General features: G+C 44.7%; 1 protein-coding gene across 2 annotated transcripts in view; it reads right to left on the reverse strand.

The window, feature by feature from the left end:
* The window catches only part of RIMS2 (regulating synaptic membrane exocytosis 2), a 690,919-nt gene that overhangs the window by 599,192 nt on the left and 71,956 nt on the right, over positions 1-19,771 (reverse strand). The window contains exons 2-3 of one of the 2 annotated variants that reach the window (XM_066578099.1): positions 7,077-7,109; positions 6,569-6,655 (exon numbers count right to left, since the gene is read on the reverse strand). The exons of the other annotated variant lie outside the window; for it this stretch is intronic. Of the exons in view, the coding sequence (XP_066434196.1) occupies positions 6,569-6,655; positions 7,077-7,109 (120 nt within the window). The remainder of the gene's footprint in view (positions 1-6,568; positions 6,656-7,076; positions 7,110-19,771) is intronic. 2 annotated transcript variants of the gene reach the window in all.

Here is a 19,771-nt window from a genome sequence, read left to right on the forward strand (position 1 = left end):
CCATTGACAATTGTGTGAAAAAAATGCAGCGATATCGTGTGAAAAAAAACAAGAAAAACGCAAGTGTGCAGGAGCCCTTAGGGCTAATGTCCATGGGCGTTTTTTCACTGCATATTACGCGTGCGTGACATGCACATGTGATACACAGTGAATGGAGGCAATGAAAGGCTATGGACTTTCATTCTTTCATGTACACCAGTGTGTGTAGACAGTGTTTACATTCGGCAGAGAAATAAATCGCAGCATGCACTATTTCTCTGCGTATGATACGGAGCTCGTCTATGGCCTCTGTATCAAAGCGCTTTTCCTACGCAGGCATTGCAAGAGGGCAACATTTTGAAACGCATTCCCGCTCTGAATAGAGCGGGAAATTTGAGGAAGGGCAGAGTAAAAAGGCAGTTTTACACATACACCCGTGGACATAAGCCCTTACACTGCGACTCCTAAGCGCCACAGGACACGGGTTTACATCCTGGATGCATGGTACTTAACGCAACAGAACATAAACTTATATCCTGTGGATGGCATGGGTTCAGAAGTGAGTCTGTGCCATCCCTCAGTGGGAGCTGGCTGCAACAGCGGGCATCAGTGACGCGTCTATTCTGCGTGAACATTACGCCTGTGTGAAAGAGCCCTTAGGGCTTAAACACATAGACGTGTTTTTGTCCAGTTTTGTGATTTTCATGGCTGCAAAAGGGGATGAAACAAAACTACTGATTTTAATGGTTTCATTTTCACTATCGGGATTCTTTTGTGTTAATACTAAGCTCAAGAGAAAATAGGACTTACTCTATCTTTCTTGCACATAGGGCAGGACCTATCTTCCTAGGTTTTTTCAAACTCACACGCCATAGTCTGGAGTTTGAATAGTAAATTTTAAAAAACCTGGTTTATGCGCTATTGCGCTCGCCGCTACAGAGTGTATTAGCGCATGCACCAATCTGTTTAAGCCCTTATGCCGGGTTCACACGAGTGTATGTGTATGAGCACAGTGTTTTCGCAGAACGAATGTTGCTTTTTTTTGTGTGCGCATTGTCAAATTTTACTGTACTTTTTGCGTGCACAAGTTGTGCGCAATTGTACATGCAAAAAAATACACCCTGATGCTCCCAGCCATAATTAGTTTTAATCAGTTGAAAATGTGTTCTTTTCCTGCGCAACTACGCTGTGGTTTCACGCATCTCCTAGTGTATTCGGACTTTTATGGAGCATGCTGCACTTTTTTTCCCCATGACTGAAATGCCCAGGAAATATATGCACATGTGAACAATCCATCTAAATCATATCGTGTGCACGCAAATATGGCCGTGTGAAGCCAGCCTTGGGGATCTTTCACACGGGAAGGAATATTCTGCATAACAGCATTTCGGAATACGCCTTCCCTGAATTCCGCACCAAATCCACGCTGCTAACTGCGGATTTTGATGTGGAATTGCCGACAGGGTTCTGCTATTTTCAATTCCGCAGTGCAGAGTTTGGGGCTGAATATTCCGTAGGAGGGCAACGCTGTTGTGGAATATTCCGTCCCGTGTGAAAGGTCCCATATAATGTGTAAAGGACGCCGATGAATAGGGAGTGCTGATCATTGTAAAGCCGGCTGTGAAAAGGAAGTAGTCTGTGTGTCCTCACTGTCATCCGCCGGCAGCCATCGGCCTCTGTCAGCTAAACAAAGCATGTGAAGCTGCTGCTAAACACCCCGTGAACAGATGGCCGCTTCTTTGTTAAACTTTATATGGACTGTATTATACTGACACCACCAGATGCAGAAACCTTTTTATGAATGACAATAAGGAGCCTAAGTGAAAACGCCTTCTCCGTCCAGTCCTTTAAATAGACACATGATTGAGCGCACTTCTCTAGTCGTTCCCTGCTGAGCTGTTGGAAAGTATTAAGAGGTTGAAAATCTGAAGTTTATTTATATACAGACGCCATCGCACCTCGTCCACCGGCACGCTCTTATTCTCTCGCTAATTAGTCTGCAGTAACTGGTATTTATAGCTACGCAAATCACAAGGGAAGCTTCTGGTAATATTGGAGGTGCAGCATAAATAGCAATTCCGTAACTATCTGTGATAGGAGATGTGGAAGTAGCAATTGCCTGAGATAGTCTTCTAGGGATCACTAGGAGTGATTGTTAGATGCATTGAAGGGTAGTCCCACTATAAACAATATGGCCTATCTGCAGGATATGCCATAAATATAATGATGGGTGCCAGGCCACCAAATTTCTGCAGCTCCCTCAATTAATCCCCGGAGGATGCAGCCAATTTTAACTTTTTCATTTTGGTTTCTCTTCCCTACAGTCAAAAAAACATAACTTTTAGGCCTTGGTTACGTGGGCGACAGGGCACCGCCGCTAGAAAATATAAGCCCTACCCCAAAAATGAGCCTTATTAAGAAAAATAATTTTACATCACCTTAGAAGTGCTGTCCGGGACTCCGCTGCAGCTTCTTCCCTGTCTCCAACACTGTTCTTCATCTCTTCTGGCCAGGGATTGAAAAACCCCTGCCTCCTGAAAGCGCTGGCTGTGATTGGTTGACACTTAGTCAATCAGAGCCAACGCTCAATGAATGGCCCATGATTGGTTTATTAAGCACTGGCTGTGATTGGCTAAGCATCAGCTAATCGGAGACAGCGCTTCAAGGAGGACAGGATTTTTCAATCCCCGGCCAGAAGAGATGAAGAAGAATAGTGCCGGGGACCCGTGGAGAAGATGCGGCCAAGCTGACAGCACTTCTAAGGTGATGTATGTGTTTTTTTCTTCATTTTCTTCCTGCAGTTAGGGCTTTGACAGTACGATTTCCTACTGTCGAAGTTGCACTGCACGAAAATCATGTTTTCATGCGATGCAACAGAAAGGAAGGCTCCATAAGGAAACATAGGCTACAAGATCTCACGAGCCGCATGCATATCGCAGGACCTGCAAGGTTTTTGTGTTGGGATGTCACATGCTACAAAACATCGCACATGTGAGTTAACCCATAGGAAAGCATGGGATTCATATACATGCGATTTGTAGCATTGTAGCATCGCAACAAAATCGTGCAACTTTGCCACCTTACCTTCTTCACATGGGCTACAAAATCAGATGACTTTGCAGCGCTACAAAGACGCATGTATGGGAAGGCCATGGTTTCCAATGGGTTCTTTCAGGCTACAAAACATCTCACGTGAATGAGCCCATTGGAAACCATGGGCTTCTTATTACTGCGTTTTTGTAGCGCTACAAAATCACACAATTTTGTAGCCCGTGTGAATAAGGTGGGTTGACGTAGCTGTCAGGGACCTTGTTTTTTTGCGGGATGAGTTGAATTCTTTAATTCTAATATTTAATGTACTGGAAAACTTAATAAAATATCTAAATAGAGTGAATGGAAAGAAACCCCGTAATTGCGCCTTTTGCGGGGGTCTTGTTTGTATATCGTACACCATGCAGCAAAACCTGCATGATAACTTTATTCTGTGGGTCGGTACGATTACTACGATACCCAACGGATAGTGTTTTTTTTGTTGGACTACCTTCAGGGCTTAGTCACACGGGCGTTTTTACGCACGTAAAAACATTTGCACTGCACGCGTCAAAAAAGAACGTGTGACCAAGTCTATTGCCACCCATATGTTCTATCTCTTGTAGGTGCGAAATTATAATTTCGTCCAATAAAAAGTTCCTTCCACCTAACCGGTCCTTCAATAAGTTTTTTGGAGGCTCGTTCGCCCTAATCCATCTACGTCTTTTTACCAGTTTCATGTCCTATCAATACAGGTACATATATATAGGCCCTCACCGAGGCTTCACACGAGCCTGACAATATCTAGCCTATTTAAACCGCCATGTGGTTGTTCCACCTCCTTTTTCACTACAGTCTGCTACTAGTGAAACAGACTCCCCTTTGGTGTCCATTTGTCAGGGGTTCCGTTCATTCCTTTTTATTTAGAGTACAGAATAGCTTAGTCAACCACATCATTATATATTCCTAATAAAAACCAACAGAGCCCTTGTAAAACGGACACCAGAGTGATGTCGGTCTCACAAATGACAGTGAATGGTTCCATTCGCTTTTGTCCATGGATTCTGTCACAATGCTGTTTTCAGCACCGGTAACGGAACTATAGGGCACATGTGTCAAACTCAAGGCCCCGTGAGCTAAATCTAACCTGCCATCTTATCTTATGTGACCCACGGAGTCTGACGCAGAAGATCTTCTAAATCAGAGGGTCATGAGCTGTACCGGGAAGACCCTTTGGTACACTGTGGGCTCATTTGCAGCATGCCACTGGGTATCAGGATTGTCGCTGCCATCTTGGTCCTACACTGTGACATCATACTGAGCGGTGTGGCTGTTACTGCAGCTCCCCGAACCTTTGGTGTGGACTTCGATGTCCACTTCTATCGCTGAGCCTATCCTGCAGTACAGCGCTGCTTGCTAGGACTTAGACTATGGTGCAGCTTGTACATCCTGGCAGGTCCTCGCTACCATCCTGCAGAGGTCAGTCTTTTCCAGCCTGCCAGTCCATATCCCATGAGCCTGCTGCATGGATGAGAGAGGACGTTGTGTTATACTGCTGTGTAACCCAGTGAGTAAGTGGGCTGCCCTAAGGAAGTTTTTGGGAACCTTTCACCAGGTTCTGCTAACTCCCAGAAGCTAACTCCATTTCTCTGACTACCTGGCAGTTTTGAGTCATGTGTCTGTGTTGGGGGACTTGTGTCCCAATTTTTCTGGACTACAGCCTTGCTCTGGTCTGTCTGTTTTCACCAACCCCTCCCCTTTTAGTAGATCCTTTACAATACAATCTTACAATTACAAGCAACTCTTTGAAGGCAACCATAATGCTGATGCGGCCCTTGGTGAAAATTAGTTGGACAACCCTGCCTGAAGTTCGCCTCTATAAACCGCGCCGAAATCCGTGGCTCTCTGTTACGGTTGTTAGTACGGATCTGCACGTGGATTTAGCCCTGTCAATTATGCATTCATGCTTGCACATTACACACAGATACACAAATATACACAGACACATACCAATACATGCATACTATGCACATACACACATATATATAGTTACACAGATGACACTCATACCTCTTCTACAGCGAGTGGAATTTCATATAGGCAGACTGAGCAATGAGCAGATGCTTCTTGGATAGTAACCTCCATTCTTTGCCGACTCACTCCGCTCCCCCACTCATGTCCATCCTGAGGAGCTCTAAGAAGCTGCCTGTATCATGTTACAGGCATCAGAAGAAAAATGCTGGGAAGGAAGGAGTAAGGCCTCATGTCCACTGCTAAATTGTAATTTAAAATCCGCAGAGTTTTTCCCGCAGCGTGAACCTGCGGATGTCATTTTCCCCTGAGGTGCGGATTGCGTCTGCGGGAAAACACCCGCAGCATGCTCCATTTTTAGTGCGGGTCTCCTGCGGGGACGGCTCCCGCAGGCTTCTATTGGAGCCTATGGAAGCCGTCCGGATCCGTGGCACACCCGTACCTGAATTTTGGGCTCTACCGCGCCGAAGAGCAGAAGTTAAAAAAAAATGGAGTGCCAGGCACATGCGCGCGGCATGCTAACAGCGTGCTGAGCACATCCACCGGGCCGAAGAAAGAAGATCCAGCCGCGACGGAGGGAAGATCCGCAGCTTCCGGACAGGTAAGTTTAATCTTCTTTTTAGCCTCATGTCCGCGGGAAAGAGGGTCCCGCTGAGGGATTCTGATTTTCCCTGTGGACATGAGGCCTAAAGAGCAGGGTAGAAGGAGTAAAGAGCAGGGTAGAAGGGTAAAGACCTGCAGGGAAGGAAGTGAGGACTGCCTCTTGCACCCCTCCACTGCGCTGCCCAACCCAGCGCCTGGGGCTCAAGTCCCGCCTGCTTTCCCTAGCTATGGGCCAGTCATATGAACTTCCCCAGCCAAATACAGCCTCCATGACAGCTGTTCCCAATGGCAAATCTGCCTAAGTATGCAATGATACCTTCAATATTTCTGCATTGGAGAAGTCATGAATTTATATTTACAGGCATTTTTTATATTATAGAAAAATGCAACTAACTAGTGGAAGCTTTTCCATTTTTTGAAACCCCAATAAAATCAATGCGGGTAAAAAACATTTCTGCTTTTCCATTTTATTTCAGTTTCTTTCCTCCCAAACTGGAGCAGAGTGACGGAAACCCTGAACTGACCCTACCACAGGTATGAAAGCAGCCTTATTATTATTATTCATTGCCACTGTCATACGTTTGTATCGTTTTTGCTTTTTGGAGGTTATACTGTATGCAGTCAATTCCTGAGGATGCAGGGGGAAAAAAAAAAAAAAAGAGTCAAATCAGGGCAACTGGCTTGTCCTTAATTCTGTGCTTAACCTGACAGTCAACCATTTCTATAAAGGGCCTGCTATACTGTAGTCCCAAAGGGTCTCGCTCTACCATAAATGCACTAATACGCCCCCAAAAAGGAACAAAAAGCAATGCAGTTCTATAAGTAAACAGGTATTGACCATCTAAAAGCATTTCCACATACTATCCGGTAGTATGTACGAATGCTCCAGCGGTTGTACTTAATCTAAGCAAAGCAGCTTACTTACTTCTCAGGCTCCTTCTCATTTTGCTGCTTTGGTTGTGGCAGTAGAACGTTATTAACCAGTTCAGTGATCCCACTAAAGGGAAACCACCTGTTTGAATAAGCAAATAATGCAACTTTATAACCAGAAGAACAAGCGAAAGGCCCGTCATGTAGTCTCCCCCAAATCACTACAGATAAGCAGCAAGGGAAAAAAAGCTAGTAGCCGATGGAAGAAGAATGGCAGCTTCGAAACTCAGCCAGCGAGAGGAGGAACACAGGTCTTACATAGAAAACTAAGTCCACAAGCAGGCAAAGGTGTCTACATCCAACTAATGTGGATGGGGTAAGAAAGCTGCGTGCAGCCATCTTACAAGCCAGTCAAAAAGCACAAGACATACTAAATGCGATCTATCAAGGACTATCAAGTCACCTAACACCACCGAAGTATGCAGGATGCGTAAAACACAGCAAAACAAAAACAACAAACATAAAAAAGTCAAGCCTACTGTACCGGGGGAAGAGTTACTTACTGTGAAAGTTGAGGTTTTTGTTCTTCTTTCACCCTAAAAAGATAAGTGTGCACAGCTGAGTGCAACATACAGCAAATGTCCCACCGGATGACATTGTGGAGTGCTTTATATTACCAGTCATCAACTGTGTTAGAGGAAGAGTCAAGAACAGTGGAAACAAAACTAGAGAAAAAAAAACAACTTACAGGGTAAACTAAAGAAATGAGTATGTTTGTGCGACCGATGAGCAAACAGGCGGGAAAGCAATGTATGGCCTGAATGATGGACCCAAGGATGTGTATTTTGATTTGGAGGCATGAGTTGGACATGGAGCAATGCTCAGGGTCATGCATTTGGGCATATGTTTTCTATGGATTCATAATACTGCACCCATAAAAATCTATGGGCGCACACACTGCACCTCAAGTGGGATCCATGAGAACACTGTTATGGCACATTGAATTACATACCATATTAGGACCTGTCCAGACCTTGTTATGGACTCCGTCCTGGGGTCCGGTAAGGGTTTCCGTTTACAATCGTGAAAATGGCACCTATGGATGGGACCTGGACCAAGTTTCCATTCATTTCCAAACTTTTTGTGCCCGAAAGAATAGCGCAGTCCATCACGTTATGCTTTCCAGTACAAAATGCCATGAATGAACGGAAACCTGCCAAAAAGGAGACTTAGTGGTCTCCTTTTCAGCAGTTTTCATTAATATCAAAGATAGGTTCCGTCCAGATCTTGTTCTGGATTTTATATGCAAGCTCTGATGGAACCCCTGGACTGAGCCAATAACAAGGTCTGAGCGGGCTGTTACAGAGGTATTATGTCCTAGAGGTTCTAGGGGAGAATACAGTGCATCATACAGAGGTCCTAAAGGTCCATGTAGGCATTCAAAAACTCACTAGTGGAGAAGAAATTGGGTTAATGGAGTGTCTCATCAGTGAATCAGTTGGGTGTCTGATCAGTGATGTCTAACCAGTGGTATCCTGCCTGTGTCCACCTGTATGAACAGAGTAGTGGCTGCTCCACTCATTTCTATGGGACTGCAGAAGAGAAGCCGAGTACAGAACTATCTCCAGCAGTAAATGGAACTGTAGTGGGCATTATTGCCTGCCACACCATTCATACAGGCTTCCACAGTAACCCTGTTATCATGGTTAGTGGGGGTCAGAGGAGTAACTCAAAGCTTCTGGGCCCCAATGCAAAATCTGTAACGGGGCCCCCAACTAACATAATGGTTTATTCATAGTACTGGGCTCCCTATATGGAGAAGAGAGGCCTTATGGGCCCCCTAAGGCTCCTGGGCCAGAGTGCAAACGCATCCCCTGCATCCCCTATAGTTACACCAGTGGTGGGGGTCCCAACAGTTGGAACACCATTGATCAGACACTTTAAATATTGGGTAATACATAGCCTAAATAAGTGAGGCCGATAGAGGTGGACACTTGCCTGGCAAAGAAACAATCATCGGACACTTGGCATTATGGCACATGAGTGAATAAAATTTATTTTTCAGGTTATATTGCTACCCTGGACATCAACACTGGCAAGTCTAAGCTTGTTTCCTCATCACCTATCTAGCAGTGTTAGCAGTTTGTAGGATCACAAATGGTGATAGATTCACTTTAAGCACCAAAGCTTTGGCTGACTTTTGTAATCCCAGCATATTTCCTATCGATATAGAATTGCGTGAAGAATATTACAATTCTGTATCATGAGATCTGTGGAAATAACCATATTCATGTAGAAGAACACAACACCTCCATCAATACTTGTCAATATAAATGGTCACTAATACCCAGTGGCTCATGGAGTCATCTTGTAATTTACAAAATATGGAGGATTTACAGTTGCAATCAAAATTATTCTGGGTTTCTGTTCAATGGGATGATGAAACAAAACTGGAACTTTTGGGCCCTCTGGATCAGCAGTATGTCTGGAGGAGGAAGACTGAAGCACACTGTATAGGACCCCCTGCCTACAGTGAAGCATGGCGGGGGCTCAGTGATGCTCTGCTTCCTTTTGGTACTGGAAATCCGCAGCGTGGAGGACAAGATGGATTCAATCATGTATCAGGAAATCCTTGGAGAAAACCTCATGTCTTCTGTGAGGAAGCTTAAGCTTGGGCATCATTGGAACTTTTACGACCACTAGGAGAACTCTGGGTTTTGACTACTGCTCCCATGAGCATCATCACTGAAGATTATTGCCAAGAATTTCACTCCATCTAAGAAACATATACGTCTTTTGTACATGGCTACAAGTTATCCAGAGATGGAATAAGAAAGGAGTACGAGGTATTCTGACTCTATGGACGTTCTTCAGAAGAACACAACACAAATTGACATGTAAATAAGCCTAAAAAGTTGTATCAACATTACAAAGCTTCTTGACCCAGCAGGGGAAAACACAAGCAAAAAAACCAAAGCATAAAGCACTCAGCTGTAAATCAATATGTTGGGGCTCTTTCACATGAGCATAAATACGCATCGTGAAAAGTGAAAAGAGGCCATTGATTTCCATGGGTTCATTAGCAGCTGCGGACTTTTTACACGACTTGTCCTATTTTGATGCGTATTACGCATGGAAATAACCCATTGAAATTAAAGGGCGTTAGGAAACACACAGGAAACCTGCGTATTCGCTGCGTATTTACGCACAAAATCAATGGATTTTGTGCACTTTTTTTAACACACATAGAAAAGCTGCCAACAGGCAAAAACATGCAGGGAATCAACATAATACGCTGCGTGTTGATGGACAAAATATGCATATGCCCGAGTGAAAAGGCCTTATAGACAATAGCAATTAAACTCCATTTATATTTTTCGAGGTATAAGGAATCAAGATCAGAATTTAGGTGTAATGCCGACCAGAACTAGCCTTGCTAGATGGCGCCCTGTGCTGATTTTTTATTCCTGTACCCCTCCCCTCGTCATAAGAAAAAAACAATATATATTGCATTGTCCGCCTGTAATCTACTTGTGCAGAAAGAAGCAGGATAGCAGCATACTCACACAAGAACAGCTCAGTTAATAAATACTGTACCAGAACCAAGCTTAATACATAAATACAACACCAGAACCAAAGTCAAGACACAAGTACCGCACCAGAATCAAACGCAGTACATAAATACCGCACCAGAATAAACGCAGTACATAAATACCGCACCAGAATCAGACGCAGTACATAAATACGGCACCAGAATCAGACGCAGTAAATAAATACCGCACCAGAATCAAACGCAGTACATAAATACCGCACCTGAATCAGACGCAGTACATAAATACCGCACCAGAATCAGACGCAGTACATAAATACCTAAATACCGCACCAGAATCAGACGCAGTACATAAATACCGCACCAGAATCAGAAGCAGTACATAAATACCGCACCAGAATCAGACGCAGTACATGAATACCGCACCAGAATCAGACGCAGTACATAAATACCGCACCAGAATCAGACGCAGTACATGAATACCGCACCAGAATCAGACGCAGTACATAAATACCGCACCAGAATCAGAAGCAGTACATAAATACCGCACCAGAATCAGACGCAGTACATGAATACCGCACCAGAATCAGACGCAGTACATAAATACCGCACCAGAATCAGACGCAGTACATAAATACCGCACCAGAATCAAACGCAGTACATAAATACCGCACCAGAATCAGACGCAGTACATAAATACCGCACCAGAATCAAACGCAGTACATAAATACCGCACCTGAATCAGACGCAGTACATAAATACCGCACCAGAATCAGACGCAGTACATAAATACCTAAATACCGCACCAGAATCAGACGCAGTACATAAATACCGCACCAGAATCAGACGCAGTACATAAATACCGCACCAGAATCAGACGCAGTACATAAATACCGCACCAGAATCAGACGCAGTACATAAATACCGCACCAGAATCAGACGCAGTACATAAATACCGCACCAGAATCAGACGCAGAACATAAATACCGCACCAGAATCAGACGCAGTACATGAATACCGCACCAGAATCAGACGCAGTACATAAATACGGCACCAGAATCAGACGCAGTACATAAATACCGCACCAGAATCAAACGCAGTACATAAATACCGCACCAGAATCAGACGCAGTACATAAATACCGCACCAGAATCAGACGCAGAACATAAATACCGCACCAGAATCAGACGCAGTACATGAATACCGCACCAGAATCAGACGCAGAACATAAATACCGCACCAGAATCAGACGCAGTACATGAATACCGCACCAGAATCAGACGCAGTACATAAATACCGCACCAGAATCAGACGCAGTACATAAATACCGCACCAGAATCAAACGCAGTACATAAATACCGCACCAGAATCAGACGCAGTACATAAATACCGCACCAGAATCAGACGCAGAACATAAATACCGCACCAGAATCAGACGCAGTACATGAATACCGCACCAGAATCAGACGCAGTACATAAATACCGCACCAGAATCAGACGCAGTACATAAATACCGCACCAGAATCAAACGCAGTACATAAATACCGCACCAGAATCAGACGCAGTACATAAATACCGCACCAGAATCAGACGCAGTACATAAATACCGCACCAGAATCAGACGCAGTACATAAATACCGCACCAGAATCAGACGCAGTACATAAATACCGCACCAGAATCAGACACAGTACATAAATACGGCACCAGAATCAGACACAGTACATGAATACCGCACCAGAATCACACGCAGTACATAAATACCGCACCAGAATCAAACACAGTACATAAATACCGCACCAGAATCAAACACAGTACATAAATACCACAGCATAACCGAACTCATAACCTGTACACAGCACCAGAACAAAGCTCATAACATAAATACAGCATGAATCAACTTTAGTATATGGCTGAAATACCAGAACCTTAGTACATAAATCAAATAACAGAACCAAGCTCAATACATAAATAAAGCTCCTGAACCAAGCTTGTAAAATAAATACAGCAGCAGAACTAAGCTTTCGAGTTGCAAAGGCACCCATGCGCTTAATTCACTTCATCAAGCAACTATTCGGACAATACTTGTCCAGTCTAAAGCCACCGTGAGAATATTTGGCCCTGACCCAGGAATTCTTTCCTATTTATAGAAAATTGTCTCAAGTCTTATATATTTCCCCCCCTTCTTCTGAATCAACAAGGATAAACTAAGTTTTCAAGATTTTTTTTCGCCACGCAATTTGCCCCTCCCTGAGTTGAATTTGATTGGCATAGGTCTTCTTCCCACCTTCATGTAATCCATTCCTATGCGCACAGTGCCTGGCACATGTTCCCATCTGCCTCAAGTGACATAATTATTCCTTAAGGAGAGTACCTAGAAGGTAAGTTATGAGACATATAAGGTTATTCATGCTCCTCTGGGAAATCTATGCAAATAAGTGAGATGGAACAATACTTCTGCAGCGCCACCTATTGGATGGCAGTGTTCCTGCAAATCAATGTCCGACCCTTTATACAGATCTTTGTAACAATGATTGGGAATTGAAAACCTTCTTAAGGAGTAATAATACCACTTTTGACCCACATCACAAGCCTCTCACTAGCCACTCCAGTATCCCACTGTACACTGATGAGGGGCAAACACCCCAAAGCAACTACAGTGTAAGTTTTCAATTCTCAGTCATTGTTATAAGGACCTGTATAAAGGGTCGGACATTGATTTGCAGGAATGCTGCCATCCAATAGGTGGCGCTGCAAAGGTATTGCTCCATCTTCCGTATTTGCATATTCCTCAAGTGACACACACATAAAGGCTTTATTCCCATCAGAGCCTCCGGCACAGATCGGGCATGAAATGCCAGACGAAAAAGCTGTGTATGCAGTCTGGTAAAAATGGCGGACAGAAAAACGCAAGTAAATACTCCAGAAGGGATCTCAACTCTGACTTGTAATTTATATACAAGCTGAGGACCTCTTGGACTATATGGTGCAAGAACGGAACGGACCCCATTATAGTCAATGGGTAGTGATCGGCACAGTTTGGTTCCATTATGAGACGGATCCGTTCATCTGGGAAATTCTGTTTTCCTGCTCCCAGAACGGGATCCCTAGCACAGATGTGACTTTAGCCCAATCCCAACATTTCGCTAAAGAATGGGTTATCCTGTATCTCCCACTCAGACAGGTGATGCTAGAGGGCCTTCATGTTGAAGAGGAACAAGGGGAGCGATGAAGCAAAATCCGACAGGTTCTCCACTTCATTTTCCTTCATTGGCATGCACAATGGAGGGCGAATAAAAAGGATCAGAATTGCTTCATAATCCCATTGAAAATCCTGAACAAATATTTGATCCCTAACATACGGGATTGTATTCCACATAAGAACAGAGGGGCTTTATGGGGTTTATTTGCTGAAACCACATTCGCTCCCACCCATTCATTTCATGCTGACAATATCATTATTTGCTGGACGTAGAGTCCACTTTAGATGACAAAGGCTCCGGAATAATCCACAAAACCGACTCACATTACAGCCTTTGATTTCGCAGCTTCCAAAATTAGCTCCATGCTCTGATTCTATATTTAAAAGCAGTGAAGTGAAAGTAAGAATTGATTGCCGTTATCTTGTCTAGCCAAATTTGGCCGTGCGACGTTTAAATTTGGAATTATATTTATATAGTGAGAAAGCCGGGCTGATCCAGACAGAAAGCTGTAAGTGACAAACAAAGGCAATCTAATGCACGGCTGAGCTAACCAGGCTGCAGAATCTGAGATCTCAGAATGCTGGGACTTGTAGTTCCCTGTGACTATGCACAATTTAAAGAAAGCCTTCGGTACGGAACCAATAAAATATAATACAGTTATCTGGAAATCCCTAATAGGGAGGTTTCGCACAAGAGGAATACTTCCGCAATCTGTACTTACAGACGCAGAAGACTTTGCACCAAACATCCACAAGTATAAATTATGGAGAGCAAATCTGCAGCAGCGACTGAGCTGTGACTTCAGCTGCGGGATGTGGAAATATTTATCTCGTGGAAAAGCACCCATATACTTCTGTATTCCCAGAAATCCTCTCTTATCACTGTGTAATACACTCATTGTCAAAACCGATCTCTCCCCGAGAAGTTGTCAGATGGAATGGAGCTTTCTCTGTGTGATTGTAACGCTGATGTAAGGGATTACAATATCAGAGCACAGGGGGAATTTATTGTGGAGAACTGACCCTTGTAGGGAGGCTCTAGTACCCTGTTGTACCGCCTCTAGCTTGGATACAAGATGTGATACTGGTGGGCATGGAGGCTCTAGTACTTCGTTGTACCGTCTCTAGCTTGGATACAAGATGTGATACGGGCAGCATGGAGCCTCTAGTACCCTGTTGTACCGCCTCTAGCTTGGATACAGATGTGATACGGACAGGCATGGAGGCTCTAGTACCTTGTTGTACTGCCTCTAGCTTGTATACAAGATGTGATATGGGCAGGCATGGAGGCTCTAGTACCCCGTTGTACCGCCTCTAGCTTGGATACAAGATGTGATACAGGTGGGCATGGAGGCTCTAGTACCCTGTTGTAGCTCCTCTAGCTTGGATATAAGATGTGATACGGACAGGCATGGAGGCTCTAGTACCCTGTTGTACTGCCTCTAGCTTGTATACAAGATGTGATATGGGCAGGCATGGAGGCTCTAGTACCCCGTTGTACCGCCTCTAGCTTGGATACAAGATGTAATATGGGCGGGCATGGAGACTCTAGTACCCTGTTGTACCACCTCTAGCTTGGACGCAAGATGTGATACGGGTGGGCATGGAGGCTCTAGTACCCTGTTGTAGCTCCTCTAGCTCGGATACAAGATGTCATATGGACGAATAGGGATAGATTTGCATTGTGGAACCACTAGTAGGCATTTGCCTCCAGATTCCACAGCAAATACCACCCATAGCATGCTATGGCAAAACGCTTCTTCCTCTAGATGAGCGGAAATCAATCGCGATTTTCCGCTCGCGGAGGACAAATCGCAGTATGCTCTATTTCTGTGCAGATTTTGCACAGATGGCTTCCATTGAATGTCCAATGACATTGTGGAAAAATAGCGGATTCCGTGTCATTGCCTAGCGACAATGCGGGAAAAGTCGGGATTAAAAAAATTAAAAAACTGTACTGTGCATGTTGCTGTACAGAAAGCAGAAAGAAAAGTCAGGTACGTGCGAATGCCGGCTAGGCTTAGGATCGGATTCCACTGCGGAATCCAACCCGGCCACGTGCAGTAGGCCTTCAATGCAAGCCACCCATGCGTAATCCATGCAGAAATAGAGCATGCTGTGTTTTTTCCTCCGCAAGCGGAAAATCGCAATCGATTTCTACTCGTCTACAGGAAAAAGCGTTTTGCCATAGTATGCTATGGGCGGTATTTGCTGCGGAATCTGGAGGTTGACACCCGCTCCAGATTCCGCAATGCAAATCCGCCTGTGTGCAGCTGGCCTAAAACTGTTACACAGTACTGTATGTTTACTTTTTTTGTTCCTATAGTTATATAGGGAGCTTGAACTTGCAATTGTTTGATCGCTTTTGCAGTATAGTGAAATACTATGGTATTGCATTACACTGTATTTTAACAGGCATTCTATGAAGACATGTCACAGGCAAACAATTCTAACAGCCCTGGGGGCCTTCAGATGACCCCTGGCTGCCATCACACCTGGACAGCACCATTAAGGGGGCGTTTGGGCATTTAAAACCCAATCAATCAGGGCATTTAAATACTTCTGATCGCAGTTATTATGGGCGATGCCTGCCATGTATGGAACAGTCTAAGCTCCTCAGCCTGCTTCATACACAGCACATACAGTGGACATCTATATATGTCCCAACTGCATGGTGCATAGGCATTTAGGATGTATATAACCATATAGAAGGGGTTAAACTAGTGCAAAGGAAAGTTGACCAGTAGCCTATTGTACATCACGGCAACACCAGTTTTTTATGGGTTTTTTTGCGAAATTGCAGCATAATGTCCCAAAAAACGTTACTTAACCGTTGATAGACCTGGTCTACCTGTTCTCAGTGCTGTCTGCACCCGTGATATACTGCGATGTCCATTTCTCCGCAGTGTGGGATGTATATGTTCCGCCTGTGAGCACCAGAAGATCATTTTTCTCTCTCTCTCTGAATTGCTTATTAAGACGCCCTGATTCACAGATTTGCTCTATTCAGCTCACAAAGCACAACTGGGAAGCAGGATTTCGAGTTTCCTGTTTCCAGCTAATTACATCTCTCTCCATTCATGTCTAATTGCAGTTGTCATTCATTTCCAGCCTCAGCACCATCCACATTTCCTTTTTTAACAGGCACATTTTTAAGTCCCTATTTATAAGTGAAATTATACAAAGAAAGACGTTGCAACATGTGCTTCCCGCCTGCAACCGCAAAAAAATCATTTTTATGCAGAATTGTACCTTAGAGGTATAACCTGAAGATCCGGAGACCCGATGTAAAAGTTTGTAACAGGCCCACATGTACCATGTACCATTTATAATACTGGGGTCTTCTATGTGATAGACCAGAAGTGGCGAATCAGCATTATGGCTGCCTTCAAAGGGCGCAAAATACGGCCAGCTTAATCCCCATTGATTTGCATTGGGGTATGCAGACATGACATCTTCACGCATGTACTTTATGTGCATTTGGTCCAAATTACAGACCAAAATTGCCCATAAGGATCCACATGAGCGGGTTTGTCCGTGCAATGCGCAGAGAATAGAACCCATTGATGTGCGCCTGAAAAAAACTCAACATGCTCTATTTTAGTGCACACCAAAGGTTCCCATAGGAGTCTATGAAGGGGCGCAGTACCTGCGAACACCAGCACAGGATTTGGCTTAATTGCCATTTAAATCAGGGCAGGGGTGATTCCTCCGCCATGTAATCTAGCTGTGCCTGTGCAAATACGCAGGCATGCACACACCAAAAAAACTTTCCTTCACTGTGCAAATATATTGCGCAGGAACGAGAGTTTTTGCACTCACGCTCGTGTGAGGCAGCCCTTAAAGTCAATGGCATCGCGTATACGCATACTATCTGCTTATTTATGCATGCGCCGCGAGAAATCTACAGGACCTTCTCGTGTTCGTTTTGTTTATGTGAAAAACACAGTGAATACACACGCAAAAACAAAACACATGGAGGGCGGCCTCACACGGGCGCATGCGTTTTTGTGCACGCCTCAGCACAATGTATTTGTACTGTGAACGACTCATTTTTGTGCACGCATTGGCACATTTTACTCTAATTTTTGTGCTTTTTAGCCTTATGAGTTTCAGATGTGTTATTTTTATTTACGGAATTGCATAGCATACTACGCATCTGTGCGCATATTGCACGCGCTCTTGCACAACTCCCATTGACTTCTGTGGGGATCTTTGATGCGCAAATGTGCACAAAAATAGAGTGCACTCAAAAGTTGGGAAATCAAAACAAACCCAATGACATCAACTTCACAAGTGCAAATACTCTCGTGTGAAGCCACCCGAAATACGCAGTGAATACACGCAGTTTTGTTCTGTGAAAATGTTACGTATTTCACAGTCTGAAACTGAATCCGCCCGGGTGAATAAGCCCTAAATGTAACTAAGTCACATGGCTCTGGTGCTCTCTGCACTATGATGGGGTTACTCCTCTTCCACCTCTTTACCACCAACCTTCCTATCTCAGAGATGTCTAGGATGCCCAGGTAGGGGATCAGAGCTGTGCCACCACCTGTGAGCTGCTGAACGGAGCGGTGTGGAGGTGCGCCACAGCTCAGAATCCAAGATGGCATCCGCTCTCTGTGCTGGCACCACCCCCTCTGCTGAGCTGCGGGCCCTCTGTGGAGACGGGAGAGTGAAGAGTTGGACCCTCTGTGTCGCGGGCCACATAAGTTGTATATTTTAATGGCTGCACTCTGGGGTACATACTGTATAATATGTTGTATAACTGTTATTACATTTTTTAAGGGGAATGGAACCCCCACCCCCAGAATTGCCGCCATTGTTTCTGGGGTTTTTTCTATGGCATTCGCCATTCAGTAAAAATAACAGGATAATGTTCTTATCTGATCAGCACGATTTCTGTAATACCAAGTTTATAGAGTTTTTTTTTTTTTTACTACTTTAAAGCAAAAAAAAGTTTCTAAAGAAAAGCAATTAAATCTGCATCGACGCATTCTAAAATGAAAAACATTTTCATTTTTCCAGCAATGAAAACTAAACTATGCGGTCAGTGAGCATTACTGTGGTGAGGGGGTCCTACAGGCCTCCCTGGCTCAGGGGTCAGGCCGCAATGTGATGCTCGCAACCCCTATAGCTACGCCACTGTGTGTAGGTTTAGTGAGTGGGTGATTGCCGTAAAAACTAGTCGTTAAGTAAGCAAATCCTCATGTAGAGCTCCTCATGTGGATTTAAAGCAAATCATCAAGAACCGAAATTTCACTTCTGTTTTTTTGATGGGATTTAAAAAAACACAACTTTACTGCGCAGGTCCAACAGCTCGCCATGCAGACCATCCGCAGTACAGATAGAAGAAGGAGAAGAAATGACAGGTACACGCATATGCCAGCCAGGCACAGGGTCTAATTCCGCTGTGGGCGGAAACCGACCCGGTCGTGTGCAGCTGGCCTAAAGCTGTGTTCATGTTTTTTATTGCATTTTTGAACCCCTTTCACAGATTAAAATAACATTTATTAGATAACTTTGTTAAAACCATAAACACTATTGGGCACAATTGCTCCCCAAGAGTTGAAAAAGGGACCAGAGATGGATAGGTTCCAACTCTTAGGTAGGGCTGATGAACACACATAAATAACATAAAAAGACGTAACTCAGATACAGAGATAGCTAATAGATACATATCAGATGGAGCCCCCAGCTAGTAAGCCAATGGCTGCCAGAGATTTATATCCAAGAAGATGGCTATTCTTTGGTATCTGATTAGGGACCCCATAAAATGCCGCTATTAGTGTATCTTGACACCACCAGGAAGTTCTGGTGGAGTCATGATTGAGAGGGTGGTGACACCCCTGTACCTGATTGGCTGGATAGCTGGCAAGACAGTAGGTCCTTGAAGGCGATTTCTCCTGCAGCCCACTAGTGCCCCCCTCCCATGTAACTTACTGATGGTGGCTGCAGCAGGGAGGGCACCACGGCGGCGGCGAAAGGCACTGTCAGACCCGGCTGGACTGCAACAGGATGATGAGCGGCAGCACCGGCACATTCTCCCACTAGTTGCCTTATCCTCCAGCCCACTTGCAGACCCCAGCACATTAGTTACTCCTGACAGTCGCAGCAGGGAGGGTCCCGCGGCAGCGGAAAGGCATTGTGACAGCCGGATGCACAGTGCAGCAGGAGACCAGGGATCGGAGTACGCCGAGGGGCTACTGCAGGATCTTTAGCGGCGGCGCCGACACATATCTACTAGGTGTGCGCGGAGGAGCCGCCTTAAGAGAGCACACAGGATCCGGGATGCTCGCTGCAGGTAGCCGTGCGGCGGAACACAACACACAGCATGTGTCCGTCGATCAGTCTTAATCCTCCCTGCGGCCGAGAGCCATAACAGACCAGCAGCGGTGACAGCGACAGGTGCACCCTCTACATTAGTTTTTGCCGGCCCTGATGGCTTACGGTGAGGGTTACTTTTCTGGTTGCAGCTGATAATGTAAGCCCAAATAGAAAAGTAATC

This window comes from Eleutherodactylus coqui, chromosome 9, assembly GCF_035609145.1.
Source record: "Eleutherodactylus coqui strain aEleCoq1 chromosome 9, aEleCoq1.hap1, whole genome shotgun sequence".
In the NCBI taxonomy this organism is placed as follows: Eukaryota; Metazoa; Chordata; class Amphibia; order Anura; family Eleutherodactylidae; genus Eleutherodactylus; species Eleutherodactylus coqui.